At 42.9% G+C, this 19,814-nt stretch overlaps 1 protein-coding gene across 1 annotated transcript; it reads right to left on the reverse strand.

Moving 5' to 3' along the window:
- Nucleotides 1-251: 251 nt before the first annotated feature.
- Nucleotides 252-17,494, reverse strand: LCT (lactase). The gene is made up of 17 exons (XM_054278404.1): nt 16,882-17,494; nt 15,501-15,580; nt 14,188-14,271; nt 13,403-13,505; nt 12,957-13,032; nt 11,548-12,235; nt 10,517-11,162; nt 7,162-8,718; nt 6,559-6,827; nt 6,122-6,412; nt 5,108-5,306; nt 4,286-4,488; nt 3,814-3,923; nt 3,143-3,277; nt 2,076-2,299; nt 1,092-1,328; nt 252-463 (listed from the first exon to the last, which is right to left on the reverse strand). The coding sequence occupies exons 1-17, from the start codon at nt 17,492-17,494 to the stop codon at nt 252-254; spliced, it is 5,727 nt and encodes a 1,908-aa protein (XP_054134379.1).
- Nucleotides 17,495-19,814: the final 2,320 nt, after the last annotated feature.

Here is a 19,814-nt window from a genome sequence, read left to right on the forward strand (position 1 = left end):
GATAGGAACAACCAATTTTATTTTGATCTTTAAGAAATCAAATCAGTAATGGCCATGGACAAAAGAGACAGGTCACATAGAAAAATAATTTTCCTCCCGCTTTTTAAATTGGAAAACAACAAAATGCTGGGGAACCATGTGAGGCAAGACAGAAAGCTGCAATACTGCAACGCAGTAGTTCCTTTTCCTATTGGTATAGACTTTTTTAAAAGAAAAAACAAACCAAACAAAGGGTTTATGAGGTGGAAATATTACAGTTTACTACTAAGTTCTATGTGGGATTGTTTATGGCATCTTTTGGACAATTTTCCATATTTGTATGCAAAAAGAGCCAAGCTCAGTGCTCCAACTATAGAAAGAGCAAAAAGCACATAGAGAGCTATTTCTGCCCCTTGGGATGTCAAATCCAATCCCAAAAAGCTCACGCTGTCAGCTGCTCCTGGAGCGGGGTCTGTTGGTGTCACTGAATGGGAAAACAATGAGAAAGGGTTAGTGCAGAGCCTGTTCCATGCAACTGCTGCTCCCTGCCTCCCCCAGCCTTTCACTCCTCTCTTCAATACTCTGGCAGGAGCAGGGATTGATACAATTCTAGCTCAGAGTAAAGGCACAGCTGAGGTGTTAGTGCAATTCCTGATAGCACAGGTGAGTGTTCTCATTCCCAAACCCCCACCTAACACTGGTTGCTTTTCATTGTACTATTTCAGTGGAGAAGACACAAATGACAAAAGAATTGGTATTTCCAAAGCCTTACCCAAAACAAGGATTTGTATAAAGTATTCAAAATTTTTTTCTAAACAATCTTGTGGGATTATTGAATGTGTGCAGTTTGGAAAACATCTTGGGCAGTTCTGTTGGAGTAAAGTCTAATGGAGTAACTTTTGCTACATTCTTAAGACAAGCATGTATTGAGGTTCTCTTGCACAAAGTTTGGTTGTTAGTCTGGTTTTGCATAGGGAACTGACATTAACTGCAGTCTTTAAAAAACTGTAGCAGAAAATGGTGGTGTCTCTAAAAACCTTAGGATTCTGGAACTCTTTTGGGACTAGGATTAGATGCAAACACACAAGCACCATTTCTGCTGTGCCACTTACCTTCTGGCTCCTCTTCCAGACAGGGATGTGGGCCCGTGGCTGGGTCTGGAAAGCCATTGCAGTTTATGATCTGTGAGTAATACTTGGCTGAGGCCTTGGGGCGCCGTGGCAAGGCAGGGTCAGAGAAATTCACATGGTAGAGCCCAAACTTCTCCTCATAACCTGCTGCCCACTCCAGGTTGTCCATCAGTGTCCACGCAGTGTAGCCCCGCAGATCGACACCGTCGAGCACAACGGCTGCAGGCAGGAGCAGAGAGAAGAGAGAACAGGTCAGTGGTCACCCCTTGGCCAGCCAGGGCAGGAAGGTGCTCCAGAACACCCACACATGGCACACAGCAGGTTCACTCAGTGCCCAGGACTGGACACTGCTTTTCTCTGCTCCAAAAGTCAGAACTTTGGTACAAGAAACAAAGGTTTAGGAATAGAGAAGAAAATCCATCAAAATGCAACCATTGCCTAAACAAGTGTTTGTGGGGCCTTTGCAAGGCAGTAAATGCCTGAACACATGGCTGCTCCCAGTACATCAGAAAAGCAAAATGAAAAAGCCCTTTCCTGAAGTTGTTTGACCACTGCTGTAACTGAAACCAGTTTGGGCATTGGGTTTTTACTGTTGGTTTTTTTTTTTTAATATTATGCTTTTAGACACAGCAGTAGTCAGACTAGAAGGAGTTTATCAGGTAGTTGTACCTCTCTCAGCAGGTGCAGCAAACCAAGGAACCTGCAGGATACCCCAGTAAACCCAGGGTTTGTTCTCTTCCTTTAGATCATCTTTCCTGGCACATTTGTGACTATCTATGGGCAGTTTTTGGTAAACCCCAAGGCTCTTGGAAGTGGATTCAGTAAGCTCATGTGACTGTAACTTTCAAGTGTGGTAGCAGTGGTCTTTCAGCTCTTTACAAATTGCTTTATACACATCATTTTTGTGGCAAAGCCAGTGCTGCTCTCCAGAGCTTTGGCTGACCAGATGTCAATATTCACTCTCACCTTTCAGTGCCTCATTAATGTAGGTCCGATAGTAATGCATTCTCCACGTGTCATTGAATTCAAAGGCTCCCCTTTCTGAGACCCCATTTTCAGTCACATAAATGGGAGGGTTGTTGTACTCTTCCTTTATCCACCTGAGGATCTTCCTGAACCCAAAGGGTGTCACCTTCAGCCAGAGGGACCCGGAGTCCAGCCAGCTGCGGTCGGTCACTGTGGCCACGCCCCTGGGGAGGAGGACACTGCTCAGGGCCAGTCCCACTGCCAGGCAGCTCTGTGCCCACCAGCCTAAAAATCCCTTCTCATGTTTTCATTTACAATTACACTCTGTGCAAATCAACCATCGTGGCTGCCAATGGGATGTTGGTTCCAAATCTTTGCATGCTACAACGCTGCTTCTGCTTTTCAAGGCATAATGCTTGAGCACACAAAATTGCCCTTGACATTACATGCAGGAATGTAATGAGCCCGCTGTCCTAGAGGGTTAAACTATAAGGGGCTGGAATGTACCAGCAAAGCAAAATTATTTCCAATTTCATCTATTCCCTGTGGAAACATTTTGGATAGGAGACAATTTCATCCCCACATGTGGTCACACCATTACCTGAATTCTCATTACAAAAACTAGTAAGCTCCTACTGTTTACTTTTTGAGGTTGAGAAATGAAATTAGTATCTAAATAAAAAATCTTGACTTAATCTATACTTAACCATGAAGTGATTTAGCTATTTAGGCTTTCAACTTACATTTACCCAATGCAGTGAGGGACCTAAACCTGTTTAACACCAAATGGATCAGTATGCATAAACCAGGAAAACACCTCACAGTTTAAACTGCAGATTGGAGGCAGGAAATATGATAATCATCACCTCATGTCTATAAGAAAAAGGCTGTTGCTGGACTTTTGTTAAAATAACAGCACCTCAGGTACTGCTTGGTTATCTTATCCCTAGTATTGGTTTATAACAGTTTAAAACACCTAAATTTTGCTATAAATTTACACTTGTCAGTTAAGCCAGGCTCCAGCTGTGTAGATTTTACTTGAGCAATAATTTACATTCACCTCTTACCTATCAGAGTCATATGACATAACACCCTCAGGATAGTTTTGGTTGTATGTTAAAACTGTGGTATAATGATTTAGACCAAAGTAGTCATATGTGCCTTTAATTCTTTGTTTTTCACTCTCAGTAAATTCTGGAAGTCTGCAAGAGATAACAGAGAATACACTTTGCACACAGTCCATGGGTAATGCTGGGATCTCTGGTACTAGCACCACAAACAGAAGGAGAGAAATTTCCTTACTGGGAACTGGGAATGGAAAATAAGAAATGTAACTGAGAGGCACCAATGAGTTCAGTACATAGTTTTAAGAAAAGTTAAATTTACCACAAGCATCAGGTAAAGTACCGTGGCTAATGCAGGGCAGTTACTGCGTCACTGAGCTGACAATTTATTACCCCAAAGATATATTAATCAATTTAGTTTGCAAGAGAGGTAAAGACAGGGAATAGATAAAGCCCCCCTGCCTAGATTGGAACTAAATGATCTTCAAGGTCCCTTCTAACACAAACCATTCTCTGATTCTCTGAAAATATACACTAGAATTTTTCTGTGAGGATATAGTAAGATTTTTTACAGTAACATTGGAAAAGAATCATTGAAATGTATCATTTCTGTAAGAAAAGCATGATTCAGCACAGCCAGTGAAACAAAAGCAGGTGAGTGCCTGGGCACTTACCGGGACTTGCTCAGGCCCTGGGCCAGACTTTGTTCCCGAATCCTTCTTTTCATCACTTCATTATAATCACCATTTTTGAAAATGGGGTGAGCAAACCAACCTAGAAAAAACTAAATCAGAAGATAAGGGAAGATAAATCATATATCAAAACTTGGGATTTAGCCATTCTTATGTTATGTGCTGCTTTATAGGTGATACTTGGATTTACAACAGGCACATGGAGATACAAGGAGATGCCCATATAACAGCAGTAAATTTAATAAGCTTTTGTCACTGCAACCATATCTTGTCTCATTTCTGTTGCATTCTTGATCAGTCCCCATAAGAGGGGGACACATTTCCTTGCAGTGATGCCTCTGCCTCACCATTTTACTTCAGTGAGATGCTGACCTGGGTTCTGGGCATGTCCAGCACCCAAGGAGGGGGTGTCACCTGGAGCAGCAGGGAGAGCTGTGACCAGGGGTCTCTGTACCTGCATGAGCCGTCTGGCAGCTTCAACATCCTCCTGGCTGTGTGGGTTGCGTGGTTCTGCCCAGTCAGAGTTGATGGTGATGGAGATGAGCCCTCCCTGCCTGGCCCTGAAGGTCTCGTTGTAGAGGTGCCAGGCCTCAGCGTGCGCCTTGATCAGGTTGTGCCCCACCACGTAGGGAGCGCGCCCTGGCTGGACCGAGACACCTGCAGGGACAGGGACAGCATGGGCAGTGGAGCAGCACCTCCCAGCCCCAGCATGGCTGTTCCCAGGTTAGCACAACCCCAGGGCACCCAGAACTGCCCCTGGGAAAGGAGTGGATGTGCAATACCTGGTGCTCAAGCCCAGCCCTGGGCTGGAATCAGTGCTAGGCAGAGGCAGGTGAAGGAGCAGCTGCCATGGGGAGAACCCTGCATTGCCCCCTCCTCCCTCTGGACTGGGACACGGACTGCCAGCAACAGGCTGCTGCTGCCAGTATGGAAAGCAGAAAGCTGTGTGTTCAGGTCAGCTCACATCCCCTCTTTTGGTTCTACCCTGCTGCTGAGCTGGGCCTTCCTTCAGCCCTAAATCTTCTCTATAGTCCCTGGAGCTGGTCTGGAAATAAGGTCTGCTCCAGGCAGCAAGTGTAATCCAGACTTGGAGGTGACAGGCAGAGTAAAAGAAGGACCTGTTCAGCACACCACAGCAATGTAAACCCCATCTATCCACAGCACACCATTCTCCTTGTTCTACCCTTGCAAGCCCCAAGGAACTGCTCTGCTGCAGCATAAAACAGTTGTGCTGACAGTGCCATGAGGGCTCTGAGGCTGTGCCCAGCAGTCTTACCTGGAGCAGCTGTGCCAGTGACATAGCCAAGATAGGCAGTGCTGTAGGGTTCATTGAAGGTTATCCAAAACTTCACTTTATCCCCCAGCCTCTGGAAAAGGACCTCAGCATATTCCTTAAACCTCTGAACTACAGTATCATTCTCCCACCCACCAACGTCCTGCAGTGCCTGTGGGAGGTCCCAGTGATAGAGAGTTACCTGTGAGGAAAGACAGGAGGACAAAGGACTCAACCAGCCAATCTCATAGTAACTCAGATTCATTTCTCACCACAAATAACTGCTTTGATCTGCAGTTACCTGTTCCTAACGTAGTTTGATGTTGTAGTGATCACTCACACACTCGATAATTTTTGTCAGTTTCTTTAGGGACTACCTAATGGTAAAGGTGAAGCTTTTACCAAAAACCACCTTGTGACAGCCAGAACTCATCAGTGAAGAACTGCTGCACCTGCACTGACTCTCAGCTGAAATACAATCCACTAGAACATCTGTCTGGGCTGGTACAGGGGTATGAGGACAGCTCAAAGTCACTAAACAGTGTTGAAGGAGCTGATTGATGCAGGGGTGAGGTCACTGTCCATTGTATGTGACAAATAACACTGACCAGTGGAGCTTCCTGACTCCCGGGAAAAAAATAAAGTTACATCCATCTCTAAGAAAGGGAAGAAGGAAGATCCTGGGAACTACATTACTCAGTCTCACCTCAGTGTCTGAAAGATTCCTGCATAGGTCCCTGTGGAATCTATTTCCAAGGTAAAGGGACAAGAAGGCCATTGGAAACAGCCAAAAGTAAGTTTACTGTGGTCCTTCTGGGTAGTAATTTCAATACATCCCTACATTCCAAGTTCATTTGCCTATGCAATACCCCATGTTTCTTCACAAAATGTAATTAAAACCCATGAAAAACAATTTCTGTGTGAATGAGGGTATGGATGGAAACACACACGTTGCTCTGAGCTCAGATTTGGGGTTTGGTATTTTTTAGTAACCTGAAAGTTACTGGGTGTAGTTACCTGAGGCACAATGTTGGCTGCCAGAAGGGCATCAATCAGCCTTTCATAGTAGTTCAGTCCCTTCTCATTGATGTACCTGGTGGTCCCATCTGGGAGAACACGGGACCAGGAGATGGAAAAGCGATAGTGAGACACCTTGAGGCTTTTCAGCATTTCCACATCCTCCTCAATCCTGTGGTAGCTGTCACAAGCTACATCTCCAGTCGCATCCTTGCTGATTTTCAAGGGAGTGTGGGCATATTTGTCCCAAATGCTAAGTCCTTTCCCATCTGCTCTCCATCCTCCTTCAATCTGTGATTGAAAATGAGAGAAGAATTATTAGCAAACCCAAATTTAGGTCTCAGCCAAGCGCAGAATTCAGCCTGTTATTTTCTGTGGTGCCATACAATAAATTAACTGTCCACAGATACTTCAGGAGTCCATCTCAGTTTCCTGACCTGGTAAGCTGCAGTTGCTACACTCCACAGGAAGTTCTCTGGAAACTCTCCATATAAAAATTCATCTTCCTTGGGCAGTGGGATGCCATTATTGCGGATGATTTCAGCATAGAACATAGCAGAGCGCTTTGGCGTCCTTGGCCTGTTGGGGTTGTCAAAATCAATCTGGTGCAATCCAAATCTTGGACCATAACCATCCACCCATTCAAAGTTATCCATCAGAGACCAAGCGTTGTATCCTTTCAGATTAACACCATCTACCTTGTAAGCTGAAAGACCGGGAAAAAAACCAGAGGACCATCAGTGCCATAATCACACATTAAATGAACTCTAAGGAATTCACATGCAAGCACATACAAGCTCCTAGTTTCATACAGGTGGCACTGGTCAAATAGATCATTGAGAGAATCTTCATAGGAAACAGAGTACAGCCATGCAAAGGAGATCATAAAATCAAACACTGTCTATTTGTGTTCAGACTATTTAAAGACCGATATCAATCACTTTTTAAAAGTACTCTTCAGAGGAATTAAGTAACCAGAAATCTAGAGAGGAGACACACAACACCAGAACAAAACACAGAACAAAAGCAAATTCTGGTACCTTTTAAAGCTTCATCAATGTATGTTTTGTGGTAAAATATCCTGGCATTGTCATCAACATCTGATGTGGCCTTTTCCCCCACGCCATTCTCCATGATATAGATTGGGGGGTTTCCATATTCCTCTTTGATCCAGTTCAGTACCCTCCTCAGACCCCAGGCCACAGGCCGATGGTCAGGGAGAGCTGAGGAGGGCCAGGAGCTGTCAACTGTTACTGAAACCTCCTGGTCATACTCATAAGAGAAGGGCGTGAGATGTGTTGTTGAATGGTTCACAATTTTGGTGGAGTAGGTGTTGAAGCAGAAGACGTCTGCCGTGCCCCGGATGTATTCGCGCTCCTCCGCCGTGAAGACCGGCAGGCGCGACGACGGCAGGTTCTGGAGCTCGCTCCTGTTCCCAACTTTCCACTTCATGACCTCGGGGTAGTCCCCGTTTTTGAAAATCGGGTGTGTGAACCAACCCACCAAAAACTGCAGGTACCTGTCAGCAGCTTCAATGTCCCTGGGGTCGCTCAGTGTCTTTGGCTCAGCCCAGCTAATGAAGGGGCACAGGGCAATGACCCCTCCCTGACTCGCTCTGTATTTGGCATCGTAGGTGTGGTAGACCCTGGCATGAGCCTTCAGTAAGATGTGGGCAACCCTGTAGGGAGCGCTGCCAGGCTCCTTGACATTGGGGGGGAACAAGCCTTCGCCGTAGCCCATCCAGGCAATGATGTTGGGTTCATTGATGGTAATCCAGAACTTCACCCTGTCCCCAAAGGTCTGGAAACAGAAGTCTGCAAAGCTGTCAAACAGGTCAATCAGCTCGGTGCTCTCCCAGCCACCAATGTCCTGGAGAGCTTGTGGTAGGTCCCAGTGGTAGAGAGTGACAATTGGAGTGATGTTGTTTGCAATCAGTCCATCAATGAGACTGTTATAGTATGCAACTCCATGGCTGTTGATTGAGTTGTTCCTTCCGGTGGGGAAAATTCGAGGCCAGGACAGGGAAAAGTGATAGTTCTTTACCCCTAAGGCTCTCAGCATGTAAATATCTTCCTCCACCTTGTTGTAGCTATCACAAGCTATATCTCCATTTTCGTTATTGTTTACATTCCCTGGGACATGGGTGAAGTTATCCCAAATGCTGGGGCCTTTGCCATCAGCATCCCAACCTCCCTCTATCTGGTAGGCAGAAGAAGACACACCCCACGTAAAATCCTCTGGGAAGGTCCCATAGAAATACATGTCTCTTTCAAAGGCAGTCTGGGATGAAAACTTCTGCCAGACAACCTTTGCCTTGGAGGGAACTTCTGATGCTGGTAAACTTGGCAGCTTCGCTGGCACAGGTCGGTCAAACACCACTGGTGCAGATCTGCTCAAGGCTTGGGATGGAAAACCATTTTTTTCAATAACTCTAGAATAGAAGTAAGCAGATGCCTTGGGAGTCCTTGGTCTGTTGCTATCTTCAAAGTTCACGTGATGCAGCCCAAATTTTAGGCTGTATCCTGCTGGGCCTTCAAAGCCATCAAGGAGGGATCGAGCAATGTAGGACCGGACATCAACGGCGTCCAGTTTCACCGCTGCCACAGAAACAAAACATTGTTAATTACCCACCTGAATATTTCCTGAACACAGCTCAGCACTACAGAAGCACCACAGCCAAGGAGAGGTGTGACAAGCCAAGCACTTACATATTGAAGTGAAGGGGAGAACGACCATCCTGGTAATGCATCGAAGTCCCACTTTATTGATCAATCAATCACCTTATATAACAATACTAACGAACTTCATGAATATTCTGTAATCCAACTCCATGATAGGCTAACAGAGAAATTTCTAACCACTCCCTTTGTTTTAGAATACCTACAATTGTTTATTAAAGACAGAAACCAAAACAGAAACCAGAAACTAAAACAGAAACTAGTGTTCCCAAAACCTCTACATCTGTTCTCAGGATAACAGGCCTTCCCAAAGACGGTGTTCTGCTTGCCATGGGAAGACAAGCTGAGAACTTTATTGTTTATAGAGTGATGCCTGAGAGAGTCTAATTGTTTATACAAGTCAGAAGGCTGAGAACTGTTAGAAACGGCCTTACTTTTCCCTTATACTTTTCTCTCAATTTTATGTCTCATGGCCTTTTCTTTAAGTCATTCTCCGACACTTACAAATGGTTTTAAAGGCTAAAACAACTTCCTAACAATTAGGAGTATCTGGTAGGAAAAGCAGCCAGCACGGTAATAGGAGCTGGTGAAATGATTAGTGATAGAAATGTGTGAGAAAAGAAGTATTTGTCAAGAGGTATCTGAGGACAGGACACTTGTGCCTCTGGTATCCCTTCCCCTTTGCTCTTGTTTTCAAGCAGATTTCATCAATTTAGGTGTATGGTTCACGTTTAGATTTAACACAGTAATTAAACTGAAACATTGATAAACATTGATTTTGAATCAGGTATTTAGTGCCTGCCCATATTCCCTGAGCACAGACAGCTTCTTTTAGCTGAACTGTGTACCCAATACCAGCACAGGCAAGTCTATCATCCCTCCTCACATTGCTTACAAAAAAGCACTAAATCTCTCTTATTCAAAAAAGTCCACTCCCATGTGCAGTCCATCCTCTTTACTTCTGCTGAGGCCTAACAGCAACACTAAATTGTGTTTTCTGTAGCTCTTTCATCACTTCTAGCAGTATGTTGAGATCTAGGTCAAGCAGATCAAATGCTGTACACACTGATCACCAACATATTTATTACAGCATATTTAATGTTTTCCTGACAGGATTGTTTAGCCTATCTAAAGAGCATCAGTCAAATTTCTATTTGAAATCTCAGCTCTCTATGTTAGTCCAGAACTTGCCACTAACACTATTTTTATGTCAATAGGTACACATCTTGCAAAGATACAAGCATAACTTGAACATTCTACAAGCATAACCTAAACATTCTCAAAATGATTGAGGTAGAAATGTTAGGAAGACATTTCCAGTCTGAAGTGGTTACTGCCATGTAGGTTTGATTAACAGGTAAAGGCAGCTCAGCCCCAGTTTATGAGAGGTCTACAGGCAAAAGCCTTTAGGCCAGTCATCTCCAGGAGAACTGGAGTGTATGAACAGTGTCCTCACAGAGGGACTGAACTTAGGGTCCAGGGTACATTAATCCATATATTAAAAAATGCATTCCAATATCTAAAGAGAATGGAGAGCTCCATATCTGCACACCAGACAGGCTTAAGCATATAAAGTCACACTCATTACCTACACAACAGGAGGCTGGCCTAACATCACTGTGCAAGTGGTGATGTTTTAAAGTTAACCACCATGGAAGGGCTAGAGTAACCACTTGCCATGATTAAAATAAAATAAAATTATTTTGTTTCTCCTTACCTTTCAGGGCCTCATCGATGTAGCGTCGGAAATAATCCACTCGCAGAGTGTCATTGAGGAGATCCCCGGTGTCTCCTGTGGGCACACCGTTCCCTGCTATGTATATTGGGATCTTTGACCCCGTGTATTCCTGGGATACAAACTTCAGCAGCCTTCTTAATCCCCAAGGGACCACATGGACCCAAGAAGAGGCAGCTTGTGGCCAGGAAGGATCTACATGCAGGGAGAAGTTCCCAATGCTCTCGTAGCCCGCTGTGCACATCCCGTTAGCGCCGGCACTGACCAGGCGGGAAGTGTAATGGGAAAGGCCAAAGAAATCTGCAGTCCCTTTCACCAAGGACTTCTCCTCCTCTGTAAACACAGGCAGTTGTGCAACTGTTGTGGAGCACTGCTGGTTCACTTCCTGGATTTGAGCCTTCAGGACATCTGGGTAATCACCATTAACAAATATGGGGTGAGCAAACCAGCCAAGCATGAACTGCAGGTACCTCTCAGATGCCCTCAGGTCCTCGGAGCTGCCTGGAGTCTTGGGTTCAGCCCAGTCTGAGTTCAGCACCAGCCCCACCTTTCCCAGTTGCTGAGAACGGTATTTGTCATTATACAGGTGCCAGACCTTGGCATGAGCCTTGAGAATTGTGTGAGCAACCTGGCAAGCAGAAAGCAGAGGAAAATGTGTCACACTGCATTGCACAAAAACTCTTAAGCATTGGGTTTATTTATTGCCATGTGAAAATGTCCTCTCCATCCAAAAGAAAACACCTTGACAAAACTAATGATAGACAAGGGAGTGTAGTAAGTTTTGGAAAAAGCAAAAGAATCTGACTATCCATCCATATCAGCCTAGAATAGAAAAATAAAATAACACCAGGCCTCTGTTAACAAACCCATTTTTAACAAGTATTGTAAATTCAGCAATCAAATAGTTGTCTCAGAGGCGACATTACGTTTGAACATAGTTAAAGCACAGAACCATCATGGAAAACAACCCAACAAGAGTAGCTGCAGGATCCTAATTATTCCTGTGCCCCTACCTTGTAAGATGCTGCTCCTGGGTCAGTGATTCCTGGAGGATGCTCTCCGGTGCCATAGCCAGCGTAGCTGATAACCCAGGGCTCGTGGAACGTAACCCAGAGCTTGACCCGGTCCCCAAAGGTGGAAAAGCAGAAATCTGCATAGCTCACAAAAGCATCGATGGTGCTTTCATTCTGCCAGCCACCAAGAGCCTGCAGAGCCTGGGGCAGGTCCCAGTGGAACAGAGTCACCATGGGCTCAATGTTAGAGTCTACCAAGCGGTCAATTAAGTGGTTGTAATAATCAACCCCCTTGGAATTGATGGTCTTGTTGCTGCCAGCAGGGAAAATTCTAGACCAGGATACAGAAAATTTGTACAGCTGGGGGTGAAGACCCCTGAGCAGGTAAATGTCATAGCTGGTTTTATAGTAGCTGTCACATGCCACGTCTGCTGTTTGGTTCATTTGGACATGGCCCCCATGCCCAAACTGGTCCCAGATGCTCTCTCCTTTCCCATCCTCTGCCCAAGCTCCCTCAATGTTAAAGGCACCTGTGGATATGCCCCAGAGGAACCCACTTGGGAAAACATCTTGCAGGAAAGAATCCCTCTCTGATTCAGGCTGTTGAGCAAACATTTCCCAGACTGTTTGATAGGAGGACCGAGGGGCAAGAACAGCATCTGGCTTTTCCTGCAGAGTATTTGTTTCACTGCAAATATAATGAATAGAAGTTAAAATCTCCAAGGAGGACGTCAGTGCCATAAAACTTGCAAACACGGAGTATAAAGGAAGTTTGCTTCCCATTCAGGTCACATAAGCCATTTATAGTTCCTCTGACATCTGACCAATCTAGCACTGCTCTCTGCCAGCTGGGACATGAAGGTGGAGGGCAGTGGGTAACTGCAGAGCAGCTCTTTGCATGTAGAGTCTCATCATCCATTAGTTAGGTCAGAGTGCAAACAAAATCCTTGCAGTGAGCAGCAATCTCCCATGCTATAACTGCTTCATGAGTTTCCTGCCATTGTAATCCTTAGCATCTCCCTGCACCGTGACATCTCCCACATTTCCATAAGCTCAAGTGGCTTCTCCCCTAGGAAAAGCTCTGGATGTGTTTATTTATAACCATTTTGCTCTTGAAAAAAGCAGAAGGCTTGAAAAATGTACTTGTTACTACTGGCTTGAAGGTGCAATTTGGGTAACCAAGGATGAGAGAGTGGAAGAGGATTACATTATAGGATTAGAGGATTGCAAGTAATTGGAACAGACTGGGCTCAGCAGAAAAACAGCCCTTTGCAGCCCTTTCAGCAGCTAACAGCAGACATTACCACTAAAACATCCTGTCTCTGCCTGCACATAGGTTCCTAGAGGAAGCTGTTTTATTACTGTATCCTATTATAGTAATGTTTGGTGCTACAGTATTTTTATAGTACCTTAAAACATGAGGTAAGTAGTCCAAGAATTCATTAACGTCACACCCAATCATACGTGCTTCTTCTTTATTAATTGCTGCAAACAAACAAATGGTAAGTGATGGATACAGTCTTAGATGCCATAGACTGCACAACACTATTTGTAACAAACAATTATATCTTGAAAGAAGTTTTTCCTAATATCCAACCTAAACTTCTCTTTCTGCAATTTGAGGCTGATGAATAGATCTGGAAAAGATTTCCTGCTTCCCCTCCCTCAACACTCACCATCCATCCTTAATTTTCCAAAAATACTATATAAAACTCTTATTTCATCTAATAGCAGCAGCCTAGATTGGATGATTTTTAATTTCTTCTACAAGTTAATTGCAGAGAAAAATTAAGTTTGAATTTGCTCTTCCTGCAGATCTTAACTAAAAAACTCTTCCTCTTCAAACATCACTCACCTGTGGCAATGGCACCTACTGGTATGAAAGGATGCTCTTCCATGGAGGCACAGTCAAGGACCTTTAAACTAAAAACCAAGATATCTTTGTCCTTCCAAACACTCTGCAAACCAGAAATTAGAAAGCAGTATGAAGAGAAGCATCAGCCAGCTAGTAAAACCCTGTCTCGGCATTTTTTACATTTTAAATGGGCAGCTCCTTATCCTGCTACCCAGATGCTGGATGACTCTTTCTCTATGAATTTTAAGAATGCAGTTCACTGCCAGAGATTTAACATGGGTTATAATAGGTACCAGCCTACAGCATCACTGATGTTGGTGCTGCCAGATCTGATCCTTTAACAAAGTAGCATTTCTGGCACCTGATGATGATTTCTACCCCTGCTGATGAGGAATGTGAAGTTTGGTAGCACTGCTGTAGAGCTCAAGCTAGAGTTTAATATCTTTCAGTGCTTAGGTATTGGTCTAACAGCTTAGTTATCAAACACTTAGCATGTGAGAGAGGTTGTTCAGTCCCAGATAAAAGAATTTTGCCATTCTAATTGTTAATGCATCAATAATAAGCATTGACCAAGATGATGCGTTCCAGCATTTTCCAGTAACAGTTTCTAAGTCAGAATAACAACAGAGAAATGAGCACTTTGCAGCTGCTTCCTAATGTAGCTGCTGCCTGAGTTTTCACAGAAAATCAGAACTCTTTAGACATGCATCACAGCACATGAAATTCTGCACCTATTTATGGTCTGTTGTTTGCTGCTATCATTTTAACCCTGTGCATAACTTTACCTGGAATTCACTCATTTTCTTGTAAAAATCTATTTCATTTCCACAGTGATACTGAAGGTTAAGAGACACAAAGTCTACTGAATCCTGGAAAAAAGAGAAGGAAAATAATCATGCTGGAGAAAAATGATATATTTTTTAAGTATTACATTAAAAATACATAAAACTGTGTAAGGTTTGATAAAGACATATTGCTGGAGCAAGAAGCCATACAGCTGTATGGGAGCACTGGACAATACAGAGAGCACAAACTGGAAACTGTATGGGAAGATGTGCTTTGTATGTCTCCTTCTAAACAAAGTACAACTTAAACAACTACATTAAACTCTACTTTATTAATTTAAAATTAATGATTTACAGGTCATTTCTTTATGTCTGTTTATGATTTATCAGAGAAACCTTTATAACTATGTGGTTCAGGTATATAACCTCATAAAACCCTTGGTTGAAAGTCCACTTCAGAAATCTGTAATCATTCTATAGCACAAGTATGGAATGATTAAATTATCCCACTAGCAGCCATCAACCTCAAGGGAACAGATGGCAATCTCTTGTTAAACCAGGTGAAGTTGAAATAAAACTGATAAGCTTTTAGTTTGTTTTTCGGTCCAAGGTTCTCTTCTATCCAGTCAGCTCATCTTTGCTCTCCCTACAAACCACACCTTGCTTAAATCCTACAACATTTCTTGACCTGGTTCTAAGTTTTGAAGGATTATGAATACAGCAGAAAACCCTGCACTGTCATGTGTACATTACAAACTACATCAACATCCTCTGGGTGAGGACAGCTATGAACAGGGACCTGGATCTTTAAGAAAGAATGTAATTGCCTTTGCAGAGATTACATTCTCCTTGTGTTGTGCCATCCCTGTGCAACTACATCACTTTTAGCACAGCTCAGTCTAGATTTTACCATAATCAGCAGATATTTTAAATAGCAGCTAATTAGGATAATGTATCCATATCTTTGGTGGTACACTAAGTACCCCTGCAGGGGGTAACAGGTACACTTTCTGGAGGCACCTTGTCATTTAGCAAGTATATTGCTGACATTGCCAATTAGGAGAGCAAATTTGTCTCCATGTAGCTTAATCAGTGCCTACCAGCCAAGAAAGGATGCTGAAACAATTCTTAAATAATTGATTTCACATAATCAGACTAATCAAATAATTAAAGCTTACAAACTAGTCAACCTGCTAAAATCTTATTTAACTTGCAACAAGTCATTTGATCCCATACATAAAACCAAAGCTAGATCAAGGCAAATTTATGTAATTTTAGAAATATTCCCTTAATGAGGAAATATTATGAGCTACCTGAAGAGAAACTGAAAGCAATTCTGATGAAGCACTGTCCAAGACATCATCCATTTCCAAAGCAATGGACAGCTTTCCACCTTGAGAAAGAAAGAGGCAGTCTGTTGATAACATATTAAGGACAAATAAAAATTTCAGTTTACTGCAGTTATTTAAAAAAACATTTTTAAATTGTTGAAACTGTGGAACACCAGGCACTGCTCCAGGTAGTTGATTTCAGGATACCCTCTGTGATTTCAATGGAGAACTGAAGAAGGTAGAAATTCAAAGGTACCATTCAAAGAGCCTTTGTAAATAAAATACCCTTCTACTCCCTGCATGAGTAATATCTTTACTAATTTTCATGCCTTTGTGATGGTTCTACAATTTTATTTTTTTAATCCATTCTATGCTGAATATTTTTGAGATGTTGGAATAGACAGGAAGTTGGAGGGACAGGAGATGCAGGAGGGGATATGGGGAACTTTTAAGGGCTATCACCAGATAGTGTGAACTGTACAACAAAGTATTCCTGACAAATGCAAGAATTAAAAATTAATTAACTAATTAAAAATTTGGGAGAAGAAATAGTGACTCAGCCAGCTCTACTGGTTGTCTGTCTGGGAGAGAAAAGACCAAAGAAGGCAGACCCAAGGAGATATCTGCTTGGAAAATACCAGCTACCCATCATGGAAGAGGTGCAATTCTGTTGCTCTGTGTAACACAGGTAGGTTTGGGATTTAAATACTGCAAACCCCAGTGTCTGCAATGAGGAAAGTCAAACAAAGGGCATTGCAGACTTCCTCACAGTTAGGAGACTTTCTGTGCCTTGTTTTTTTCAAAGTTTCAGGTACATTTCAGAAAAGTTTTGGTCTTTCCTCTGTGGGTAGGAAGAGGCACACAAAAATATCTACATAGAGACTGCACGTAGCAGTTGCCATTTAATGCAATCACAAAATTGTCACAGACATTTTTTCACAGAAGTCCTTTCTTTCAGATTTCTGTATCTTCTGGGAAGCAAAGGGCCCCAGAAGATGAATGTAAACAATTGTTATCAGCTGCTGTGGAATGCAATAGGATGCACCTATTTTGATTGGTGATTGGTTCATGTTCCCATGTTTATAATTAATGGCCAATCACAGGAGCAAGCTGGGGACAGAGTCCCTGGACACAACTTTGTTATAGATTCCTTCTTGCTATTCTTAGCTTGAGCAAGCTCTGCAACTTCTCTCTCTTTATTCTATTTAGTATAGTTATAATGTATTATATATGATATATCAATAAATCCAGCCTTCTGATCAACAAACAAGATTCTCGTCTTTCTCTCACCATGGAGACCTTCAACAGGACCCTGTAATACAAAATATTAGCGAGTCATACAGAAAAACCCTGCTCTCCTTACCTGCTGGTGCCACTTGCTCATGGAGCATGGAGTAAAACGCTTTGTGAGCAGCAGCCACGGCCCGGACCCGCTCCTGGGGCTCAGCGTAGGGCAGGCTCTGAAGGACCTGCGGCAGGTCACTGAAGGAGAGCCACACATCCACCAGGTCCCCGAAGGCACGGAAGCTGAAATCCGCGTACTCCGCAAAGAGCTCAGGAAAAGGCCTGGCCGTGCTCAGGGCGGGGACGGGCCCGCGGTGCAGCAGCAGCACGGCCCTGAGCCCCGCGGCCGCCACGGCCTCCAGCAGCCGGCGGTAGCAGCGCAGCCAGGCTCCGTCCGCAGCCAGGGCATTGCCCCCGGGAAGGACGCGGCCCCACGGCAGGGACAGCCCGCAGTGCGTCACCCCCAGCGCACGGAGCCGCCGCAGGTACCGCGGCAGCTCGGCAGCCGTCACATCTGCCTGGCACAGGGGAGCCTGGGGTTCAGGGCCCTGCTCCTGCAGGCCCCATCTCTCTGCCAGATCGCTGGGGACAGGCCCAGCAATGGTGATAAAATTCTGAGCCAATTCCCCGTCTATGCCGAGGCTGAGAGAAACCAACAGAAAGAGGATGACTGCCTTACAAATCAGGTCCATTTCTGAACCTTGCTTCAAAAACAACTACTCCACACTACTTATACACCAGTAGAAGTAATATTTAACTGAAATTATCTGTTCCATAGATAAATGTTCTCTGAATTAGCTGACGCTGGAATAACAGACCAGGACTTTCACTGTAGATAAAAAAAACATAGATGAGCACAAAATCACTTTCAATCAGTTGGAGAAAGGTCATGTGAAAACATTTTCTGAGATGCTTATGTTTCCCTTTATGTTTAAATATCAATTGACATTTTCTAATATTGCCTCCCATTTAGAGGAAGATGAAATAAATAGATAAACTTTCCCTCTCTTTTTGGCCTTTTCAGCTTTCAAAGAATCCCAGCACAGCTCTGGATGCAAAAACCAACAAAAGCAGTGTTATCTGCATGGCTGGGGCTGGGTTCACCAGTTCAGATCATGCAGGGCAGGAGGCATGTTTGTGCTCTGATCCTGGGTGGATAAAGGAAATCTGAGATGTGGCACCTCACCCAGCTGGAAAAGTGACTCTGATATGAATTCAGGGAGCAGCAAGTATGTGGTTCCTCCAACCCAAAAATATCCAGGAATTTTAGTCTCAATTTTTTGCTTTTTCATGTCTAGCTCAGCTCTTCTACATTCCAGTACAGCAGAACTGAAGGAGTGAGAACAGTTTTAAGCGAATTAAACACAAAATTCTACATACCTATGAAATGTTGGTTCTATCTCAGAGTTAATTTCTTTTAATAACAAAAATTTTGTCTAAAGCTTATCTTCAATCATCTAGGCAAGTTATTGCTGTCAAGCAATATTATTTTTAAGTTACAACTGAAGACATCCCTCAACATTTGCTGTCACTCAAACTTTATACAGGGATTGTAATTTGTGCACTTTGACTCTATTTGACTCCCAGATTATTTTTCAGGATGTCCTAGAGAACTCACTACAAAATTGTGCTGAGTGTTCTGAACAAGTTCCCTCCACTCTGATGTCTGAATAGCAAGTTTAAAAATTAACTTTACAGCACCGCCTGGTGCTTACTTTTCAGTAGAGTTGCATTAACTCAGAGGAAACACCTCTCAGCCTACAGAATTGGGGAAAGAAGCAGAAAAAAATACTTTCTCCTACATGAAGAGTATTTATTTTCAAACTAAGATTGAGAGGAGGGGAGGGGAAAACATAATGAAGGCCAAACATCCTCCTATTGTTATTTTGAAAGTAAAGGAACAATATAGAATAACATGAAAGTATTGTTGCAGGTGGGTGGCTATTTTTAATGAAATGTAGAATTTGCCAAAATGTGGTTTATGAAAGAAATGAGTGGAGAAGTTACTGCAGTAGTGCCCAGTGATGGGGTAGTGCTGATGACAAATATTTATTATTCCCTCTACTCCTTAAATAGAACTGTTATTTTTAATGACATGCTTAGTTAGACCAGGTGTAACTCTTGAAAGCTGGGAGAGATTAAGAGGAAAATAATACTGTCTTACAAACCATTTCCATTTCTGAGCCTCCCTCAGAAACAGTTATTTCACTCTATTTCTAAATAAAATATGTAACTTTGATCTCTTTCATGCATTACAAATGTTTCTGAGGTTCTGGTATCCAGGAAACAAGACAAATATTCAGGTATTTTAAATTCTTAATAGATAATTTAATAATCCTGTAGTTTACAGTAAAAAAATTGAGAGTAGAAATTCAAGCAAAGTTTTCTTATAGAAAGATCTTCAAATAGATTTACAAATATAGTCTAAAAAATCCCTCACAAATGGTGGCAGGTTTTAATTCACTTACAAGTCAAGACATTCATCAAGGTAGGGGTTTCTGCCCTGCTGACTTAAAGCCTTGCTTTGGGCTTGGCTATTTGCTATTTTCTACTTGATATAAGCAACAGGAGCCTGCACATCTTTAGTCCATCTAAAAAGAAAGAGAAACAATCAGTTTCTCATTGTCTATTACAGGAAGTTAAAAAAACTTCTTAAAAAAGAGCATCACTCATCCAGGAAATCTGGTCTTCCTTAAGACATTAAACATTTAGATCACTAGTTTTTCAGCCTCAAATGAGAGGCACAGAAAACAGCAATCTCCCATGTGAGTAACAACAAACCCACCCCCAGACATTTAATGAGCTTTTATTTATGTTAATAAGAAAAACAGTAAAAACCTATAGCATAAAATGTCTACTAAATGTAAAATCAATCTTATCTAAAACAGAAACATCTACTTAGCTTGATGATGAAAATAGCTATTGGATGATTCTCCTCTGCATCCAGATGATGGCACTGAAATTCAGAGCTAACAGTGGAACTAATACATGTGTGTGATGTCTTTAAAAGCT

This window comes from Melozone crissalis, unplaced genomic scaffold (genome assembly GCF_028551555.1).
Source record: "Melozone crissalis strain CALT ecotype California unplaced genomic scaffold, PUWL_Pcris_2 ptg000023l_1, whole genome shotgun sequence".
Lineage (NCBI taxonomy): Eukaryota > Metazoa > Chordata > Aves > Passeriformes > Passerellidae > Melozone > Melozone crissalis.

What these genes read in the sequence shown, in the direction of transcription:
- LCT (XM_054278404.1), bottom strand. Translation starts at nt 17,494, where the DNA reads ATGGACCTGATTTGTAAGGCAGTCATCCTCTTTCTGTTGGTTTCTCTC. An exon ending in AGAAAATGAGTGAATTCCAG is followed by an intron (nt 13,506 to 14,187) that starts GTAAAGTTATGC and finishes TCTGGTTTGCAG; the next exon opens with AGTGTTTGGAAGGACAAAGA. An exon ending in TCTGGAAGAGGAGCCAGAAG is followed by an intron (nt 464 to 1,091) that starts GTAAGTGGCACA and finishes TTTCCCATTCAG; the next exon opens with TGACACCAACAGACCCCGCT.